Source organism: Lathyrus oleraceus, chromosome 6 (assembly GCF_024323335.1).
Source record: "Lathyrus oleraceus cultivar Zhongwan6 chromosome 6, CAAS_Psat_ZW6_1.0, whole genome shotgun sequence".
Taxonomy (NCBI): domain Eukaryota; kingdom Viridiplantae; phylum Streptophyta; class Magnoliopsida; order Fabales; family Fabaceae; genus Lathyrus; species Lathyrus oleraceus.
The window spans coordinates 406,254,773-406,274,589 of record NC_066584.1 but is presented as its reverse complement, the minus strand read 5'-3'; the positions used below and the strand labels follow the sequence as shown (position 1 = coordinate 406,274,589).

At 36.4% G+C, this 19,817-nt stretch overlaps 1 protein-coding gene across 1 annotated transcript; it reads left to right on the top strand.

Annotated features, from left to right (window-relative positions):
- Positions 1-14,801: 14,801 nt before the first annotated feature.
- On the top strand, positions 14,802-19,795 carry LOC127097985 (RNA pseudouridine synthase 5). The gene is made up of 14 exons (XM_051036481.1): positions 14,802-14,966; positions 15,056-15,113; positions 15,212-15,239; positions 15,333-15,379; positions 15,487-15,577; positions 15,830-15,995; positions 16,368-16,455; positions 16,648-16,723; positions 16,911-16,986; positions 17,114-17,181; positions 17,863-17,932; positions 18,609-18,687; positions 19,267-19,360; positions 19,457-19,795. The coding sequence occupies exons 1-14, from the start codon at positions 14,879-14,881 to the stop codon at positions 19,544-19,546; spliced, it is 1,119 nt and encodes a 372-aa protein (XP_050892438.1). The 5' UTR covers positions 14,802-14,878; the 3' UTR covers positions 19,547-19,795.
- The last annotated feature ends 22 nt before the right edge of the window (positions 19,796-19,817 follow it).

Sequence of the window (19,817 nt, the reverse complement as noted above, 5' to 3'; positions counted from 1 at the left end):
TGGATTCAAGCTCCTAGGATCTCCATTTGGCTTGTTTCTCTTGACTTGGCTACTCATGACAATGGTACTTCCTACTATCTCAAGATGAAATCCCTATCACACAATAGCAAACATCAAAAAGTTCACAATACAATAAGAGGAATGGACAAAGAATAAGTTTTGGAAAGGAAGTCCTTTGAATTCAACTTTGAGATTTAGCATTCTAAAGGCATGAGGCCTAGTTGCTCTTCAACAAATTTAGCATTCTAAAGGCATGAGGCATAGTTTCTCTTGAACTCCTTTAAGCATGGGTATGTCCTAATTTTAAGTCCTTTCTCCTTTTTGCATTGGGTTCACACAAAACAAAGGCAAGACAACCACAAGACAACAATATATTTATATACAATAATAAACTCAAATGAGCAAAAGAAAATGGCATAAACATAAAATATATGCTCAAGTGAGCAAAATGAAAAGTAATATGAATAAATGAGCAAGAAATAAATTGCATTAAAAGTAAAGGGCAAGAAATAAAATGCTCAAATTAAAGTTAGTAATTAGTATGGTTATGTTAGTTTGTCATAAGACAATGTAGCGCTATGTTAAGCAATCGTAAGTGGTCTAACGTAGTAGTCACACCTATCTGAGGTCGGTCAATAAAACTATAGGCAAATAAACACAAGTTAGAGATCATGACTAGTAAGCCAAACTCCAAAAACTTGCCATGCCAAAAGAAAAGAGAAAGGGCCTTGTATGGACTTTAGGTTTTTTGCTTGACCAAGAAGCAACCTATCTTGGACACAAAACAACTCACTTGATCTTGAATCAAGTTGAGTTTGGTTTGGATCAAAGAAGGTTAAACCTCTCACTTGTCAAGACTAACCATAAGACATTAACTCATTGGCCAAATTAAAAAGAAAAGGATGAAGATGAAATGAATGGAAAGAGAAATAAAGTATCAAACTCAATTGATCAAATGTGAACCAAGTCATCATCAACCAATGCTAAACAGAAGAAAATGAAGATTACAAGTCAATAAGTCAAACATAGTTTTTTGGTAATTTTTGAATTAAAAATAAATGCAAAATGAAATAAACAAAATATGATCAAATCTCAAATTTAATTCAAATCAACTTCAATAAGTCCAATTAAATTCTCATAGGTCTAACATGGTCAAACAAACTTTGACAAAAAATTTCAATAATTTTTGAAATCAGAAACTATTTAAAAACAATTAAAAACAATGAAAAATAACACAATATGAATTAAAATCTCAAATAAATCTCAAATCAAATAAGAAATTGATGAGACTATTTTTCATTGACTTATCATGATCCGTAGGTGTTAGGAAAATATTTTTGGAATTTTCAAATATCAAAAAGTATTTTAAAATGAATTAAAACTAAAAAAACCAAATAATTCACAAAAAATATTAAATGAAGTCACAAAAATAATTAAAAATCAAAGTATGAAACTAGATTTTTCAAAAAAAAATTTGGCATTGGTCTCATATTTTTGTGACTTCAAATAAAATATTTATGAATTTTTCAAAATAAAAGGAATTAACTAAAATTAAAAGAAAATAAGAAAAAAATAGGAAAATCCAGCGCCATCAAATCATCTCATTAATTGACATGGCAATGATCATATGGCTCTAAGGCCCGGATACATGATAGACCTAAGTCAAACGCGCTACACCTTGCATTTAAATGAGTCAACATAAAGAAAGGCCAAAATTAAAACGTGTATGCATGATCCAATGGCTGGGAGGCTACCACGTGGGGATGGTGGTGGAAACCACCATCTTCTCCGGCGACCCAACAAGATCCGGCCACCACGCGCAGGAAATTAAATGACAATGAAAATGAAAAAAGAGGACATCAAAATGAAGCTAAGGTGATGTACATCACCCCTGCAACCATGGATCATCCTCACAGTCCCTATTTAGAGAGAAACATGAGCTTGAAGATCATGGTGCATGAACTGAAATGGCACGATTTGCAAAATTAAGACCACCACTGGCCTGCCTCATGTGAGAGGACTTCAGAAAACAGCATAAACCAAAGGAATTCACATTATATTGCAAGACCTAGATCAAGAAAGTTTGGTGTTCTACCTCTGAAATGGAGCTTCAAACAACATGAATTCTCTAAGCTCTTGATCTACTTTTGCCCTGGGAGTGTGATGGTGATGCTAGGTTAAGGAATTGAGGTTTGAAGATCAACTAATGATGTTGAAATTCAAGCTTGAAAGAGAAATGGAAAACTGAAAATTCCTTTAGTGAGGGTTTAGATTTCAATTCAGCAGCAATTCAGATCTTCACTTGGTTGCCATTTGAATGGGAATGCACACTTATTTATAGCTGAAATGTGATGAGAAGCATGGTTCCCTCGTGTGCATGGGATTTGAATTCCCCTTGCATGGGCTTGTACAAGCCTATGTAAGGCCCAATAATGGGTGCAAATCCTTGCTGAGACCACCTGGAAATGAAATGGACGTGCAATTGGAGTGGCATTAGCTTGCACATGAAGTTTTGATGTGAGATGCAAAAATGAACCTAAATAGAAAGCTCTTTGAAACTCCCACATGGAAAGTCCAAAAAATTAATGTGAGTAATGGTTGGAAAGCCCTTGAAATAAGGAACAAAAGTCATGTGTGGAAAAAATTCATTTGGAGTTTGGAACTTAATGAAAACTGGCTGTGAAAGTTTGGGCACAAAACATGTTTAAGTTCCACTTTGAAAATTTCACCAAAAGCAAGCATCTTCAAGCCCTTCTGTTTCAATGATGCAAGCCTCAAATGGAAAACCTCCAACATCAAAGTTGTAGATATTCTCAATATGATCAATTTAGACTTAAATTTTGCATCATTTGGATTTTTCATGAGAAAGTTATGGGCACTTGAAGTTGGGCATTTTTCAAATTCAATGACTTAGGTCAAAAGTGACCTATAATGTTTTGTATTATCACATGTATTTATTTTAGGATTATGAAATTTTGTACAACATAACATTTTAAGTAGACATCTTAAGCTTTACAATTCATTTGGTCTCACCTTAAAATAATAAAAAATAAGGAAGTTAGGTCCTTGGGAAGTGGACCTAAAATTAGGGTTTCAGTCAAAATGACCTATAATGTTTTGAAATGAATGATGACTTTCCAAGTTTCAAATGGACTTTTGATGAACATTAAAGTTGTTCATATGGTTCTTAATAACATTTTTTCTCTTGGGGTCATCTTCATTTGACAAACATATTAAAAGTTGTATCTCAGTGATCTTCAGTTTAGTTAGATGACTTGACTGGTCAACTTCTCAAGGCCAAACTTCAAATCTTGATGAATGATTGAGGATTCTCACATAGGATCATATATGCATAAAATAATGAATTAAAGAACTTCCATTGATTAAATTTGATCATAGGGTGAGGTTGCTTCATGAGCAAGGCACAATCAATGCACAGTTGAATTAGGGTTTCCTTGGGAAACAATCCTCAAGCCCTTTGGGTTATCTTGATCAAATTGGAAAATTGAGATACTTGGGAGGCATATATGATTATTAGGAACTTTGTGGACCATTGTCATGCTTGTTCTCATCCTCATCTAGTCATTTCATTGAGCTTAGGAGCCTCCTAGGAGCAAGGGAGCACATGATCACTTGAGCTTCAAAACAAAAAGAGTTAGTGACATATTTTTATGCTTTTGGTTAGTAATCAAAATAAGAAAAGCAATAATATACAATACAAGCATGCTCGGTGGTCTCAAAATACTCACACAAGTCCCACCCTAGGGTTAAGGAGCCAAACATGCTATGATCCTTGATGCAATGCAATGAGCAGTGATGCCATGAGGGATCTTAGGGTCAAAATTAGGGTCTTACACCATGCACAGGACTTTGGGAATGCCGAGTGAGTTTATGGCAAGTATACATAATCTCGGTTCGACTTTTGGCGAAACATCATCATCGCCATTCCCACATTACCAAGGATTAGGACCTTTGGCAACCCCATTCGGTTGACCCCCAAGTTTTGGACTGGCATCCCAGTCGGTCCCAACTTTTACGCCGAGTTCTGTCGCCGTTATTAGAGAGCAGATGGATGAGAGTAACCATGAAATGGTACATATGCTAACTCAGCAAATGGGCACCATTTTGAGGCCTTTGATCTAAGATTCGATGCAGAGTTACCAACAATTGGCAACTCAAATGACATGGATATGAGACTTTTTGGGGGCTCCAAGGGCGTCAGGTCGTCAGAATCCAACGCCTCCTCCTTAACCGGAAATCCTGGTATGACAAGAGGAAATGACGAACGATACTGTCGAACAAGAATATTAGGAATTCGAGCAGACCCCAAGGGTGGCACGAAAGCCCCCCGTGGTTATGGTCAACAGAAACCAAGATCCCGACCATGTGGTTAGGGAGATTTGACACGAGGCAGCCGTTGGGGAGGAAAACCTAGAGGCTATCGTCGAACGAATCATAGTATGAAACGGAATAATCCCAGGCCTACAGCGTCCGACTTACGCTTCACCCTTGCCAGACTTTGTCTCACTGAGAGAACTGCCTAGGGGATGGAAGGTCCCAAAATTTACCAAATTCCCTGGGGATACTAAGGAATCCACCGTCGAACATGTTTCCAGGTATCATACCGAGGTTGGCAACATAGTGAACAATTAGGATTTGAAGTTAAAATACTTCCCAAGTTCTCTTACAAAAAACGCGTTTACATGGTTCACAACGCTACCTCCACGGTCGATCTAAACATGGACACAGTTGGAGAGATTGTTCCATGAATAATTTTACATGGGGCAGTCAAAGATTAGCCTCAAAGAACTAGCCATCGTCAAACGAAAGGTTGCTGAGTCGGTTGATCAGTACCTACACAGGTTTAGACTATTGAAAGCGCGATACTTTACTCAAATCCCTGAGCATGAGTTAGTCGAGATAACAGTCAGGGGTTTAGATTATTCTATTAGGAAAAAGTTGGATACTCAGTGTTGAGTGTTGTTTTGGTGTCGGGTTTTTGTTATCGTCTCCAAAGGGATTGTGAGATATCGCCGCCTTTCAACAGTTGTTTTAATTCTTAACTCGTAGTAACAAGGGGGGTTTGGTTTAGTCACGGTAGCTTGCATAAAAGTGTAAGAAAATGCGGTAAAAGTTTTGGTTTTTCTATTTGAGAAAGATTGTCAAAGTTAGGGTTCGACGATCACTTTGCATGTATATGTTCGATCAACAAAACTTATAAACTCCTTTAGATGACAAACTATTTCACAAAGTCCTCCCAATGTGTTTATCTCTAACACACATTGTGGATTTTCCCATTTTGATCCATTGTTTATCTCTAACACAATCTATCAAAATGACAACTTTTTGGTTCAACCTTATGGTGAACAAAATCATTCATTACTATCTCTAGCTAACAAACAAGATTGGATAAAAACCTAGGTAAAGAGTTGGTAAACATCTCTCGATTATAAACCAACACAAAGAGTTTTCAATAAAACAAAGTTTTCACCATATATTCATCATTAAAGAGTTTACAAATGAAGATCATCCCATTTACACACAAAGCTAATGATCATCTACATCTAACCTTGACAAAATGAAGAACTTAGCCACTCATTTTCATGGTGGCTTGCACAACAAGTCTCAGTTGAAGGTTGATCAACATCCAAGTCGAAGAATCGAGATTGGATGGGAATCCACCTTCTTTTTGTAGAATAATGTTAAGAGATGAAGAAAAATGGGTTTCTAGGTTACAAAATATCTCTAGAGCAATGCTGAAAATATCTAAAAAAAGTACAAAGTATGGAAGTGTAAAAGTATGGCTCCAAAAAGTAGCCCTTGCTACTTATAGTGCTGCTACTGAGCTGTCATGCTCGCTAGGCGAGCAGAATGGTTCGCCTAGCGAGCCCCTAAAATAGGCACCAGAGGCACCTGCGCCCAGAGAAATATCCTTTGCCAGATTTGCATGTTCGCTAGGCGAACAAAACCTTCGCTAGGTGAAGCCCACGCTTCAACCTTTGCTCCAGCGAGCTTAGGAGGTTTTGCTACTGGAATTGCTCGCTGGGAGCTCGCTAATGGCTCGCCTAGCGAGTAAGTGCTGGCTGTGCTTTTGACCTGGTCTGGGAGCGTTCGCTACCTCCTTCACTGGGTGCTCGCCTAGCGAGTTGGCTGACTTTGCTACTGTAAAAATCTGGGGATGTTCGCTGGCAGCTCGCTAGGTGCTCGCCTAGCGAGAGCTTTGCTACAGCACTCGCCTAGCGAGCATGCTGATGAATGCCTCCTTTTCTTGGTCCCTTTGCCAACTTTCTTGTGCCTTCATTCTCTATTATTTCATGCCTAATTCCTGCACAATAACGCACAAATTAAAGGTACCAAGATCGTTTAACATTGTATTGTAATTCATCTAAAACAAAGGCGGTTTCGAACACTTTAGCAACAAAAAGGAGTGAAAGATACCCACATTTGATAGCTCAAATAAGCACTTTTGGGCATCTAACACTCAGTATCTTAGAGATATGGCTCAATTGTCTGACAGAGTTCGATGCATCGAACGACTAAAAGCTGAGAAGACCAAAATTGGTCGATATCATAAGAAAGAAAAAATATCCTATATCGCAGTCGAAGGGTGTTCTTCCAACGAAGAATATTTAATCGACAGAAGTGAGGTTAACATATACATGTAAGGTTTTAAAGCCTTTGAATGGAAAAAACCCCATCGAAGCTGAGAAAATAGATAAATACGTGGCTAAGACTTATACGTTCGACGTGTCTAAGTGCGACGAGATCTTTGATCTGTTAGTAAAAGACGGTCAAATTATCGTCCCTCAGGGTTTAAAAGATCCCCCTAGAACAAAAGAAGAAAAGGGGATTCTGTAAATTTCATAATTCCATTAGTCACAAAACTCACCAATATGTTCTTTTTAGGGATTTGGTGCAATAGGCTTTGAAGAAAGGAAGGCCTCAATTTAGCAAAAGGCCAAAAATGCAGGTGGACTCTGATCCTATGAAGGTGAAAGAAGCTTTGTACTCGGAGCCTCTCGAATGCATGATGGTCGAGACTACTGATGGTCTCGTGGAGGCTTTCGACGTGGCGTCCTTAGCTGAATCTTTTGAAGTGCTAATGGTCGAAGTTACTGAGGGTTTCGACAATAAGGCCGAAAATTAATAGGAGTCGGCCTACCCCCAATCGGGTGAAAGTTTATCAGACTTCCAAGAGAAGTGTAGAGTAAATGGGTCAAAGGCTCTGCTATGCCCTAAGTGCAGTATGGTGTTCGACAGGAAAACTACCGGGAAATTGGAGGCTGACAACAAGGCTTTGAAGGAAGAGAAACTTGTTGTCCCACGATTCGTGTTCTACAAGCATGGAGCACCTCGACGGAATGAAGAATATAGAAGGTAGTTTCAACGTACTTGACCAAAGACTTTCATCTTGCCGACCGACGTTCCACAAGAAAAGTGGATAAGGTTCGTCAGTCGGAAAGGGGGCAAGAAACCAAAGTAGAGAGTGTTGGAGAAAGAAACATCATCTCCAAAGAAGAAAAGGGGCTACGTTGTATCTCCTAACTACAAAGGAAATAATCCAATGACAAAGACACAATGGAGGCGTTACCAGCGGAACAAAAAAGCTGGGAGGGATGTCACCACTCCACATTTGAAAACTGTGGAAAGAAACAGATACCAAAGGTATTGGGGCTAGGACAAGGAAAAATGGTGGCCAACCAGACAATGGCCATGACTGTCAACTCAACGAGGAAGAAAGCAGTGGTAGCCTCCCAAAGTGTGAAATGTTCTTCAGAGGGTGAAAAACAGCCAAGGGACGGGGGTGAATCAAAGGAAGAAGAACCTGAGTACTCCCTTCAACCAGGGGAAGGAGAGCCTGAATACCCCCCCCCCCCCAGTCCGAAGAGGAGTTTGACGAAGACATGTACGACGAAACTAATGATGACATATATGGTGATGACTTCGTTGTAAGCCACGACATTGTACAGGTACTGCCGACTGAATATGACATGATATCCGAAGTCTTTGAAATAGAAGTCGACTTTGTGCCAAATGGAACGGTTGGAGGGAAACCATTATGCTACTACGTCATGAATAGCAGCGTAGTGGAGGAATAGAAGACCACGCTCAAAAGACCCATCCCAGGGATGATGTATCATCTAAAGCCTTTGTTCATTAGGGTGAAGGTTGATGGAATAGCGGTAAAAAAAGGTATTTATCGACGAAGGCGTTACGGTCAATCTAATGCCCCATACTCTATTTAAGAAAATGGGGAAAAGTGACGAAGATCTTCGACAACACAACATGGTTCTATCAAACTATGAAGGGAAAACCAACAATATAATAGGGGTTGTCCAGGTCGATCTTGTTGTGGGCATAAAAACACGCTTAATTACTCATGGGTCGAGAATGGATCCATGCGATAGAAGTAGTACCTTCGACGGTTCATCAGAGATTTATAATCTGGCGCAAAGACGGCATCGTGGAGAACATTGAGGTCGACCAAAGTTATTATCGGGTCGACGATAGGGGTTCAAAGAGATCTTTCGACCAACACCTGGCGACTATAGCGCCATGTGATGACGAATCAGGTTCCTATACAACCGTCAAAACTGGTCACGTTTTGAACTTAGACCTTGATCATGGTTTCATATGCGATGCTGAGGAAGACACGGGATCAGAGATGGGAATTCCACCTACAGGGTGGCCTGTAGTCGATAAAGATGACTGTTGAGTCATAAAGTTTGGCTCAAATTTTGGCCTATTTGGATGAAAACAAGAGAAAGTCGATTCTGGAAAAGGAGAGGCTTTAAAATTTGGCCTGTGAGGCCGAAGGATTGGAAGATGGTCGACAAGATCGAGTACCAGCTTTGGAAAGCCGGAGGCTTGATTGCATCTACGACTTGAGCCTTTGGGGTTCGAAAATAACCCATCAAATGAATCCCAGAAGATTTAAGCATAAGACCCCTCGAAGAGATTGATCTAGGGGACGGGGTCGCAAAAAGACCAACCTACATAAGTACTAAGGTAGGGGCAGGAATGAAGGCGAAGTTGATTGAAGTATTCACCAAATACAGAGACTATTTTTCTTGGGATTATAACGAAATACCCGATTTAAATCGAAGGGTGGTGGAGCATCGACTGCCTATCCAATCTGGGTAAAGGCCAGTGAAGCAACATCCCCGATGATTTGCTCCGAAAATCACCTTGAAAATTAAGCAGGAGATCGAAAGACTCCTCAAAAGTCGTTTTTTCAGAAGTACGAGGTACGTCAAATGGTTAGCTAATATAGTGTCTGTCATTAAGAAAAATGGAACTCTTAGAATCTGTATAGATTTTAGAGATTTAAATAATGTCACGCCAAAGGATGAATACTCGATGCCCGTGGCAGAAATGCTGGTCGATTCGTCCGTAGGTTTTGAATACCTGAGCATGCTTGATGGTTACTCTGGCTACAATCAAATTCTTATAGCTGAAGATGATGTCCCCAAGACAATGTTTCAATGCCCTGGAGCTTTAAGGACATACGAATGGGTCGTGATGCCGTTTGGTTTAAAAAACGCATGAGCGACCTGTCAAAGAGCTATGAATGCCATATTTCATGACTTTATTGAAAATGTTATGCAGGTATATATTAACGATATCGTGATAAAATTGTCATCACAAGGAGATCACCTGGATCATCTTCGACGCTCGTTTGATAGAATGGGAAAATATTGATTGAAAATGAATCCATTAAAATGTGCTTTCGGTGTACACGCAGGAGGCTTCTTGGGTTTTGTGGTACACAAACGAGGCATTGAAATCAATCAAAATAAGACAAAGGCGATCTTAGACCTCAAAATATCATATTTATTGCACTTGGAATATTCATCTAATACTTCGTGAGAAGGGGAAGATATTGAGCAAAAACATTCGGTCTTTCTTTAAAATTTTCCACTTTTTCCATGAGTTTTTTATTTTCAAATACTATGGAAGAAATAGTTTCTCTAAAAGTGGAGACGAGTTATTTTCACGTACTTGTTTCTTTATTTTACTTCTTGAAAATACGAAACAATTCATAATAAAATAAAGTTACCTCGTTATCTTTCTTATTTGACATGAGACCTATCTTGGCTTATTTGTCATCTGAGGAGTTGATTTGTTATCGTCCCATGCAATGTAAGGTTTCTTTTTTTTCTTTTGAGGTTTCTTGGATTTTATTTTGTGACGGCCAAAGACCTGGGATTCGCTGCTCCACGCCGGGCAAAGGCCCAATAGCACGAGGCCATTATCTATCATACTCCCTCAAGCCCAAGGTATAAATACCTTCGTAAAGGGTTCTCAGGAACACAATCTCTAATCTTCACTTTCACAACCACTACCTTGAACCCTAAACTGACTTGGGAATTGGAGTGTTAACCGTGCAAGTATCCCCCCCCCCTGAGTCCACCGTGTCGGAGATAGAAAACACTGATTAATGACATTGTATCAAGATCGATCTCTCTGGTTTAAGAAGCATTATGATCATAACCTTCGTTCTACAATGTCACTTCGACGTATTACATTAGAAGCTTCTCTCCATCGTAGTTTCTACAATCATCACATTTATGGTTCCACAACGGAACAGTGGTGTCATCTATGAGAAACAACTTGTGATTCATATAATTTCCATGATTCCATGTTCGATCCATAGATCTGAGCTCTGAAGAAGCCTTTGGTGAAGAAATATTTGTTTATGGCTTATTTTTCATATGAGGAGTCCATTTTGTTGTCATCCCATACAATGTAAGGTTTCTTTTTTTTTACTTTTGAGGTTTCTTGGATTTTATTTTGTATCGGCCAAAGATTTGAGATTCATTGTTCCACATCGGACAAAGGCCCAATAGCACGAGGCCCATTATCCATCCTACTCCGTCAAGCCCAAGGTATAAATACCTTCGTAAAAGGTTCTCATGAACACAACCTTTAATCTTCACTTTCACTACCACTACTTGAACCCTAAACTGACTTGGGCGTTGGAGTGTTAACCATGCAAGTATCCCCCCCTAAGTCCACCGTATCAGAGATAGAAAACACTGATTAAAGACATCGTATTATGACCGATCTCTCTGGTTCAAGAAGCATCGTGATCATAACCTTCGATCCATGGTGTCACTTCGACGTAGTACATTGAAAGCTTCTCTCTGTCGTAGTTTCTATAATCATCAGTATTTCTGGTTCTGCAACGGAATGATGACATCGTCTATGGGAAACGACTTCTGATTCCTATGATTTCTATGATTCAACATTTGATCTGCAGATCTGAGTTTCCAAGAGGCCTCCAGCGAAGAAATCAAAGTCTCAAGAAGCTGAAATCTCATATATGCATCGTTTGGATCCGTCTAACTCTTATATGACATTGAACAAACGATTGTGTCGAATCCAAACTTATGTGGATCTACGCGATCCATTCAATTCCTTCGTATATAATTATAGAGGTAGTTGATAAAAAACAAAAGTAACAAGAACTTTGGTGAGGGAAGAAAATGAATTATATATATATATATATATAATATATATATATATATATATATATATATATATATATTATATATATATATATATATATATATATATATATATATATATATATATATATATATATATATATATATATATATATTTCAAGTGTTGCATGTCGTCTATTTTAACTGTTGTTTTATTTCTTTTCGCATATAGCATAGTCATCCTTAAATATCTGGTCAACGTGAAGAAATGTCTTGAAAAGAGTACTCCTTTTCATCATCACCCAAAACAAAATGTAGATACAAGTGGGCAGGATGAAAAGGGGGCCATAGAAAAAGACCTTACTCGTGAAGGAAGGGGCACTGGATCAAAACCAATTATCTTATGAAACTCAAAGTAAGAATTCTCACGATCCACCGGGAAACCGTGTCATAGATCACTCAAAAGCGACAGGTGACGACTCTTTAAAGTGGGAAAAGGACAAGATGTCAGCTCAAGATGGGCCGAATTTAAAGAAAGTAAATGTGGCTTCGACAGAAAGTGAGATGGTGGTACTAAGAAGAAAACAAAGTGCACCACCCATATATTTATGCAATAGTTTCTCCTTACCAGTGGTCCACGCTCCTCCAAATACGTACAGGCTTGCTTTCTAGAAGGCAATTGTACTTATTTTTACTCGGTTGATTGAGACTGGCAGGAAAGAAGCAATGACTAAAATTTATTTTCATTTGCATTGTGCTTTTGCATTGCAGTCCATTGACACTTCTAGAAAAGGAGAAGTTATGGATCTGGATTTTTTGGGAAAGGATAATGAAGTCCTGAAAAAAGTGGCTCGATAATGCATTATTCAAGCGAGATGGTCTCAGCGAAGAAGAAATTGAAGAAGAATGGTGCCCCCTCCATCATTGCTACTAAAAATAAAATTTTGTATGAGATATTGTGGGAGAAGGAGAAAGTTTTAGGGGAAGTGCTAGAATCATTTTTTAAGGTTGAGAAAACCCTGGGTGAAACTGAGACACCCTTGGTACTGCAACCAAGATGGTGGAGGATATGGAGAGTGCATTGGCAGACAAAGAAAGCTCGAGATAAGGAGGCTAATACATTGATTGCTCATCTATAAGAAATGTATAGAGAATATGATAAGGTTGTTAGTCTGGGCATTCAAATGATGAAACTTATTTTGACAAAGCTTTGAGCCAAGTGGAGACGTTTTGTTCAAAAGTGAAGATCCCTAGAAAAACTCGATGTAGAGAAAAAAGTTATAAATGGGGAAATTAGTGGCTTACGATAAAGACCAAACTGCCTTTTTACTCATTTAATTAGTCTTTGTTATTTGTTGTTCATTGTGGCGTTGCCTCTTGCCCTGTTTGTAAGTGTCTTTTTGAATCGTTTCGACTCTTTGACAAATATGTTACCATTTATTTTTTTATGAATTCTAATGCTTAATTGTGTGCCTTTGTGAATGATTTTATTTCATCATTTTCCCTTGTAAATTATTTTATTTCATTACATGTGTGTGCATGGTTTTATTTCATCATTTTTGTGACTAATTTTATTTCATCATTTATCTTCATGAATTATTTCATTTATCATTTATTTCTTTTCTTGAGTAATCATTTTCCCTCGAGCTCACTATAGTCAGATTGGAAATCGATCCCTTGATGTCTCTAGGGATCGCGTATGACCAATGTTATGTGTCCCCTTCCATGCTCCTGGGTATAAACCTAGTTCGAGGCAGGTGCAATTAAGGCTATAACTCTCATGTTTTTGAGTGGCTAGCTACCAAGATAGGGGTGTGATCATTCTGCCATAAGAGGTTTTATCATTATCCCTTCGCTCTGTCTTGCCTTGGAAATAAAACTCATACAATTTAATAGAAAATCCATACATTATTTTTCCTAATCGGCCTTGTATTCGTCTAGTCTTGCCAAACTCAACATTTATTCAAACAAAACAACTTAGCTTAAATAACACTTTACTTTGGTGTCATTCCAGGTCATTAGTATAAGTTCTCCGAGAAGATTTTGGAGGGGGTAAGCTCGTTTACATGTAGATGTCAAAATTGATTATCTCACTTTAATAAGTGAATTGTCACTTGTGTCCTCTCCTGAATCATCAATCAAGTGATCACTATCATTAACAACAATATATTTTTCACTATTATTCTTTATAACTTAATCAATAAGGATTAAACTTTCCACATTAACTTTCGATTAAACATATATTTCTACATCACACTCGTTGTTTAAGCATATCTTGATATTTCACATGAATCACTATCATTCTTGAGTGTCTTCAAGTCTTCATCCAAAGCTCCATTATCATGTTTCCACCATAATTTCATTATAGCTTCTTGAAATTTGGAATTGATTCCATTAATTATGTCATAAGCCTGAAAATATGACTAAAAGTCGAAATCTTCAAGTATCCGCACCTAAACTTTTAGTATTTGATAAAATAACCCTTTTGTATAAAAAAACAGTTAAGTTGACACCTAAAATTACATCAACACCGTATATAAATACTATAAGAGGTACCTTTTGTTTTTAAATAATTTTTCCACACTTTGGTTTTTGTGCCAAAATTAAAACGAATATAAAATTCTACGGTGTAGATGCGGTGTCCTTTAATAAGTGTCAACATAACACCACTCTATGGGAAATTACATTGTAAATATTGTATTCATACACTAGTTCATACATACATTATTGTTAAGAAAAATCATTCACATATTCACCTACCATAAAATCCAAAATATTTAAAATATGAATAAAAATCTAAAAGTACATATTTTAATAAAGTTTTAATATATATTTTAATCTTTTAATTTAATTTAATATTCCACTTTAGTCTATTATTTAATTTAATGTTATAAGTTAGTCTCTTAACTTCACTTATGATATCCTATTTGATCTCTTTTATTCATTTTTAATAAAAAAACGTTAAGTTCTAGGGATGTCTCGTGACAGAAAGGTCATTGATATAAATTTGAGTTAACATATAAATTTAAAAAGTGATACACCGTTTAAATTGCAGGATTTCTCGGAAAACAAAACTTCATAGTTCAAAAAATGTATCAATTTTTAACTATAAATGTTGATTCAGATTTAGACTAATGATTTTGTTGTCGCGTAACTTCATCAAAATTTCACATTTTTTTTATCAGAAATTACGAAAGCGGTCAAATAAAATAAATTAAAAAACTAACGTTTTTTAATTAATAGAATAAAGCTAAATATTAAATTAATTTAGAGAGTTGATAGTGAATTGTGCCTCTCCTAAATCATTTAAATTTGGACTAAACTTCTTACTTTTAAAACTTAATTTTTGAGGCATATTAAATCCATAATCACACTTATCAAATTAAAAAGTTAAGATTAAAACATAATAAGCCAGATAGAAGTTGAGAATGGCGAACCCAAAGAAAATCGGAACTCCTTGGCCGGAACTCAACGACGGTCTTTCCTATCACGACGTCGTTCGACCCTCCGACGCTGGTTCGTTCACCAAACCCCCCTTTCTCTCTTCTTTTTCTTCTTTCTGTTGCTACTAATAATTAATGCCATTTGATTTTATATTCATTCAGGTTCAACACTAATTGAATTTTACTCCAACAAATACAAAAGTTCAGCTCCATTACAAGGGTAATCCAAAAATTCAAACTTGAAGCTATGACCTAAATAAATGCTATTACTATTATTACTTTTTAATTAGTAAGTTTATGTCCTGATTTTTGTAACAGTTGGTTGCAGCGTATAAAAAATGACCAGGTTTGATCATAACTCATCAACTAGTTTGTTAAATTTTATTGCATATGGAATAGAATTATAGAATGTAGTGATTAATTAGTATTTTATCTACAGATTACAGTTGATGCAGGAGTTGTTACTGATCCAAACACACTCCTCAGGTTTTTTTTATTTTTGAAAAAAGTTCCATCATGGCTTTATTATAATTTAAGATGTTTTATTTTAATTTTATTCCATTATATCATGCTTTATTACTTCTTCATACTAGAGTTGGCTCAAAGCTTGTCTATCATAGAATTCCGTGGAAAGAACCCGATGCACCGCACATCATAGAAGTCTTGTATGAAGATGATGACATTGTAAGCTTTACTTTGTGTGATTATACCATTTTGTGTGTCTCACAAGTTGATTTCTATATCTGTGTTTGGAAGGATTGATAGAGTTGCGTCTTGACTAGATTTTATACATTTTTTTGTGTTCTAGTTGAATGCTTTTTGTGATTCTTTAACAGTATTTTCCTTTCCTCAATCAATCTATTTTGTTGCATGTGTGAACAATTAAATTGTTTTCAATACTTGTTTTACTAATTGTGATATTGATTTTGAATTCAGATAGCTCTGAATAAGCCTTCTGGCCTGCAAGTTCTGCCTGGAGGTCTCTTCCAGCAAAGAACAGTTTTAACACAGCTTCAATGGGAAACCAACAAAGAAAGTACCTCTGAAGTACACCAAAAGCCTCAGCCTGTTCCAGTGCATCGTCTAGGGAGGGGAACTTCAGGTTGTGCTGATTATTTCTGTTCAAATGTAAAACTGCTACATTATATTTGTTGTTTAATTTGCTTTGAAAATGTTACATGCATCAACTGAGGTGAGTTTCTGAATTCTATGAGAGGAAAATTGTTTTTATATAGTTAACCGCAGTGCCTGTAAAAAAAGTTAAAGCTAGTAATCACTATTGTCACAGTTGATTGTTTGTCTTAAAAGTAGTTGTAAATCAGTGATATTTATATAGTTATCAGCATCACTACCAGACATGTCATACTATGAGTAGAATATTTTCTTTTGATGCCCTTCTAAATTCTAATGTATAAATAACAAACTAACCCGTGAAACTTTCTACTGCTTTCACAATTGGTTGGTTGCATCACAGGAATTTTACTATGTGCAAAGACAAAACTAGCCCGGGCTAATCTTGCATCTTATTTTGCTGATGGAACATCTCGCCTAGGAGGAAAAAGGTTAGGAAATAACCACTTTTTTGGTTTGTTGTATCTACTTGATTTACTCTTCAAATTGGATCCAATTGTTTATCTAAGTACGACACCCTTAAATAGAACACACGAAAAAAGTATCTCTTTAACTTTTAAAATTAAGATTTTATACTCAATTATGCTGTTTGACTCATTTGATTCTGTTATTTTCCGAAGCAGAGATACAAACCAGGAGCTGGGGAAGATTGCAAAGATATACCGAGCACTTGTGAGTGGGGTAATTGATGATGACACGGTAATAGTATACCTACATTTTTTTCTTGTTTTATTGGTATTGTGTACGAACGATTTTTGACTGCATCCCCTCATAGTGTGTATCATCACATATGCTTGTATAACTAAAAAGTTCATCTTTCCAATTATTTGTTATGGCTGCTTCTATTGACACCGTGTGTTAACTAGAATATTATTTTTCTTCACAGGTGACAATTAATCAACCAATTGGAATTGTAAAATATCCCGGTGTTGCTAAAGGGTTATATGTTGCTTCTCAATCAGGTTATTATTAATCATTACTTATATTTATTCCGATGAATGAGTCTTGAAAGGAAAGCCACGTTCATAAAACCGCTCTCTATCTTTTTTTTAATCATTCACTCATGCATAGTTGTTTTGATTGAACCAGGGAAACCAGCACTCAGTGTAGTGGACATTCTAGAAAGGGATGTAAAAGAAAATAGCACATTAGTACAGGTTGCCAATTTCTTCTAGACTACATGTTCCTTCTTATGAATAAAACATCTACTACGTCATGAAATAAATAAATCATCATTCGGTATGTAATAATATAAACATCCTATGAAGTTATGAACCATTGTTTTAATTAGAAAGTGTGCAGTGCTGCTGTGTTCTCCGACATTGTTCAATGTTCTTCGATGTCCTATCAGCCTGCACTTCCACTTCAACTTGTAACCTTTTGGCTTCCCAAAGTTTTGCTTGTTTTTCATCTCTTGATGACCCCTTTAAGACTTAAGAGACAATAGAAGAAATAAAAATTTATCACAAAATTGCATATCTAAACTCTTAGGTGACTTTTATCTTCTCAACTTCTTTGGTTAAAGGGTTTCCTTTGTTGCCTCTTCGTGAATTTAATGTACATCATTTGAAATCTTATCATTTGCTTATGTAGTCTCTTCATGAATTAATCCAAAATAAATTAGAAAGTAAATTAACAAAATTAAAAATACAAGGTAGTAGAAAGATTGTTTAGAATAATGATAACAAAAAGGTTGTATGTTGCAAGACTTATTATATGGTTGTTGCAAAAAAAATCAACTTCAGACTTCAGTACCCTATAAAGAACTACTGTGGTTTGCAAAAATTTGGATTGTAATGATTATAACATCCTTTTTATTTTTTCTGTTGTCATGTTAGGTGAAGATCCAATCTGGGCGACCACATCAAATCCGCATTCATCTCTCTTTCATAGGGCATCCTTTGTTAGGTAAATTATTTAATGCTGGAAATTAACATTTACGCAGTGTGAATTTTATACCGTGTTGTTAGATAGTGGCTATAGCAACTCCATAGTACTATAGCATAGTAAAATTTGAACAAATTTTTATTGTTTTGCAATATCTTATTTAATATAAAATATTGTCAAACAGGGACTCAGTGGTGCTATTTAGTACAAAATCGCAATTTTCATACATATTACAAACATATAAATGCGAAAAGAAAAGAAGAAAAGTATTGTTACCCTTGAAAAAATGAAGTTCTGCATGATTCCACCTAAACATACTCGAGTGCCAATGTCTGCCATTTGTGATTGCATATCTCTAGGGCCTTAGGGATATGATTCTCGTATGGTTCTTACTTTTATTGAAATCAAATTTCTTCCTACAAATCACTTTTAGCCCCAACACACCTAAAGGATTGCATATTCTCATTTTGAAACATGATGAGTAAATGGTTTATGCAGCACACATCCCTGCATTTTTTGACATCTTGAATGTTATGAGTCAACCTTTGAATGCATGCATTCACGGCTCTATTCCTGAGTAATCTGCACAAGGAGAGCATCTGCGTTGTTTGCAAGTCTTGCATGACTCCATGTTTTACTCAAAGAGCTTGAACTAACTCTTTATCTAAACAAACATTTCCCGTATGTTTATCTGCAGGTGATCCTCTTTATACCGTTGGTGGGCAGCCAAAATGCTTGGATTTTGACTCCGTGGATGAGAGTTTTGCTAAAGATGGGTAGGTCACTGTATTTATATTTTACGAGGAAACTTCCATTCATTTTTAACACCATATTATTCTTTGTAGTCATTTAATAGTAATCAAAGTGAAGTTATAAGCGGTTAAGCATTGTGTCAAGTCAACATGTTTATGAACATTTGCCGGTGCTTTCATTCTTGACTTCCAACTGCCACTTTTAATGCAAGAACACTTGTTTATAAATTTATATCTTGGCTTGTTTTAAACTCCCTTAGCTTAGAATTTGGAATGTGCTTAATTCAATCTCCTATGAATACCTTATTATGTTTCGGTGTGCCGTGTTATTGGATAAACAACCCTATTTTAGAAATAAGTTTCCAATTTAAACTTTGTTTTGATCTATATTCATTCAATACTTGCAATTCTTTGATATCGGTTTTAGCTTGTATTTAGAGACAAAAGATGATGGTTAATTTGAACATGAATTTCACATAAGTGTTGGGAATATGTTTTGATTCATTTAATCCTTGTGACAGATCAATACTGATGGAGAAAGGAAAAAGAAAGATATTGATTTTAGATTTGATCTAAGTTTTGACATTGCTGCTCATTGTATAGGGGTTATCCAAGGCCTGCCAAAGCAGTTCCTGGAGATTGTGGGTATTCTTTGCATGCACATAAATTGTTTCTCTCCCATCCAATAACTAATGAGGTACTAGTACTTGAAAAGCGTTCGTATCATTATGACCTGTCCTGTTTATACCAAAGTGGTTACTATTATTTTTGTTTCCAAAATAAATACTTGCAGTTAATCGAAATTAATGCTCCCCTTCCTTCCATCCTCCAAACACTTGAAGAAACAGCTATTGTGCAGCAGACAGATGCTTTAGATTATTGAAAGATGCTATGCAGACAGATGCTATACACTTGAAAGACAAATGGCCTTCTCTCGGCAAAAATGTGGAAATCTTGTTTTGTAGCAAAACGTGAACGAAGTTTGCCCCAATTTTCTAGAACTCTAGTCTTCCCATACTCAATAGTGTTGAAAATTATAATTAATTAAATAAATTATTGGTCCTGCGAAAATAAAGGAAGGCAGGTGGGAATAACTGAAAAAGTCATTGCCCGCTCCGCTCTCTACGGCATACATATTCCCTACCTTCGATACA

Excerpts from the sequence above, each read along its gene's own strand:
- LOC127097985 (XM_051036481.1), top strand. The coding sequence starts at position 14,879 with ATGGCGAACCCAAAGAAAATCGGAACTCCTTGGCCGGAACTCAACGAC. Across the intron at positions 17,182-17,862 it reads AAAATAGCACATTAGTACAG|GTGAAGATCCAATCTGGGCG; the intron begins GTTGCCAATTTC and ends TTGTCATGTTAG. Across the intron at positions 19,361-19,456 it reads CCCATCCAATAACTAATGAG|TTAATCGAAATTAATGCTCC; the intron begins GTACTAGTACTT and ends AAATACTTGCAG.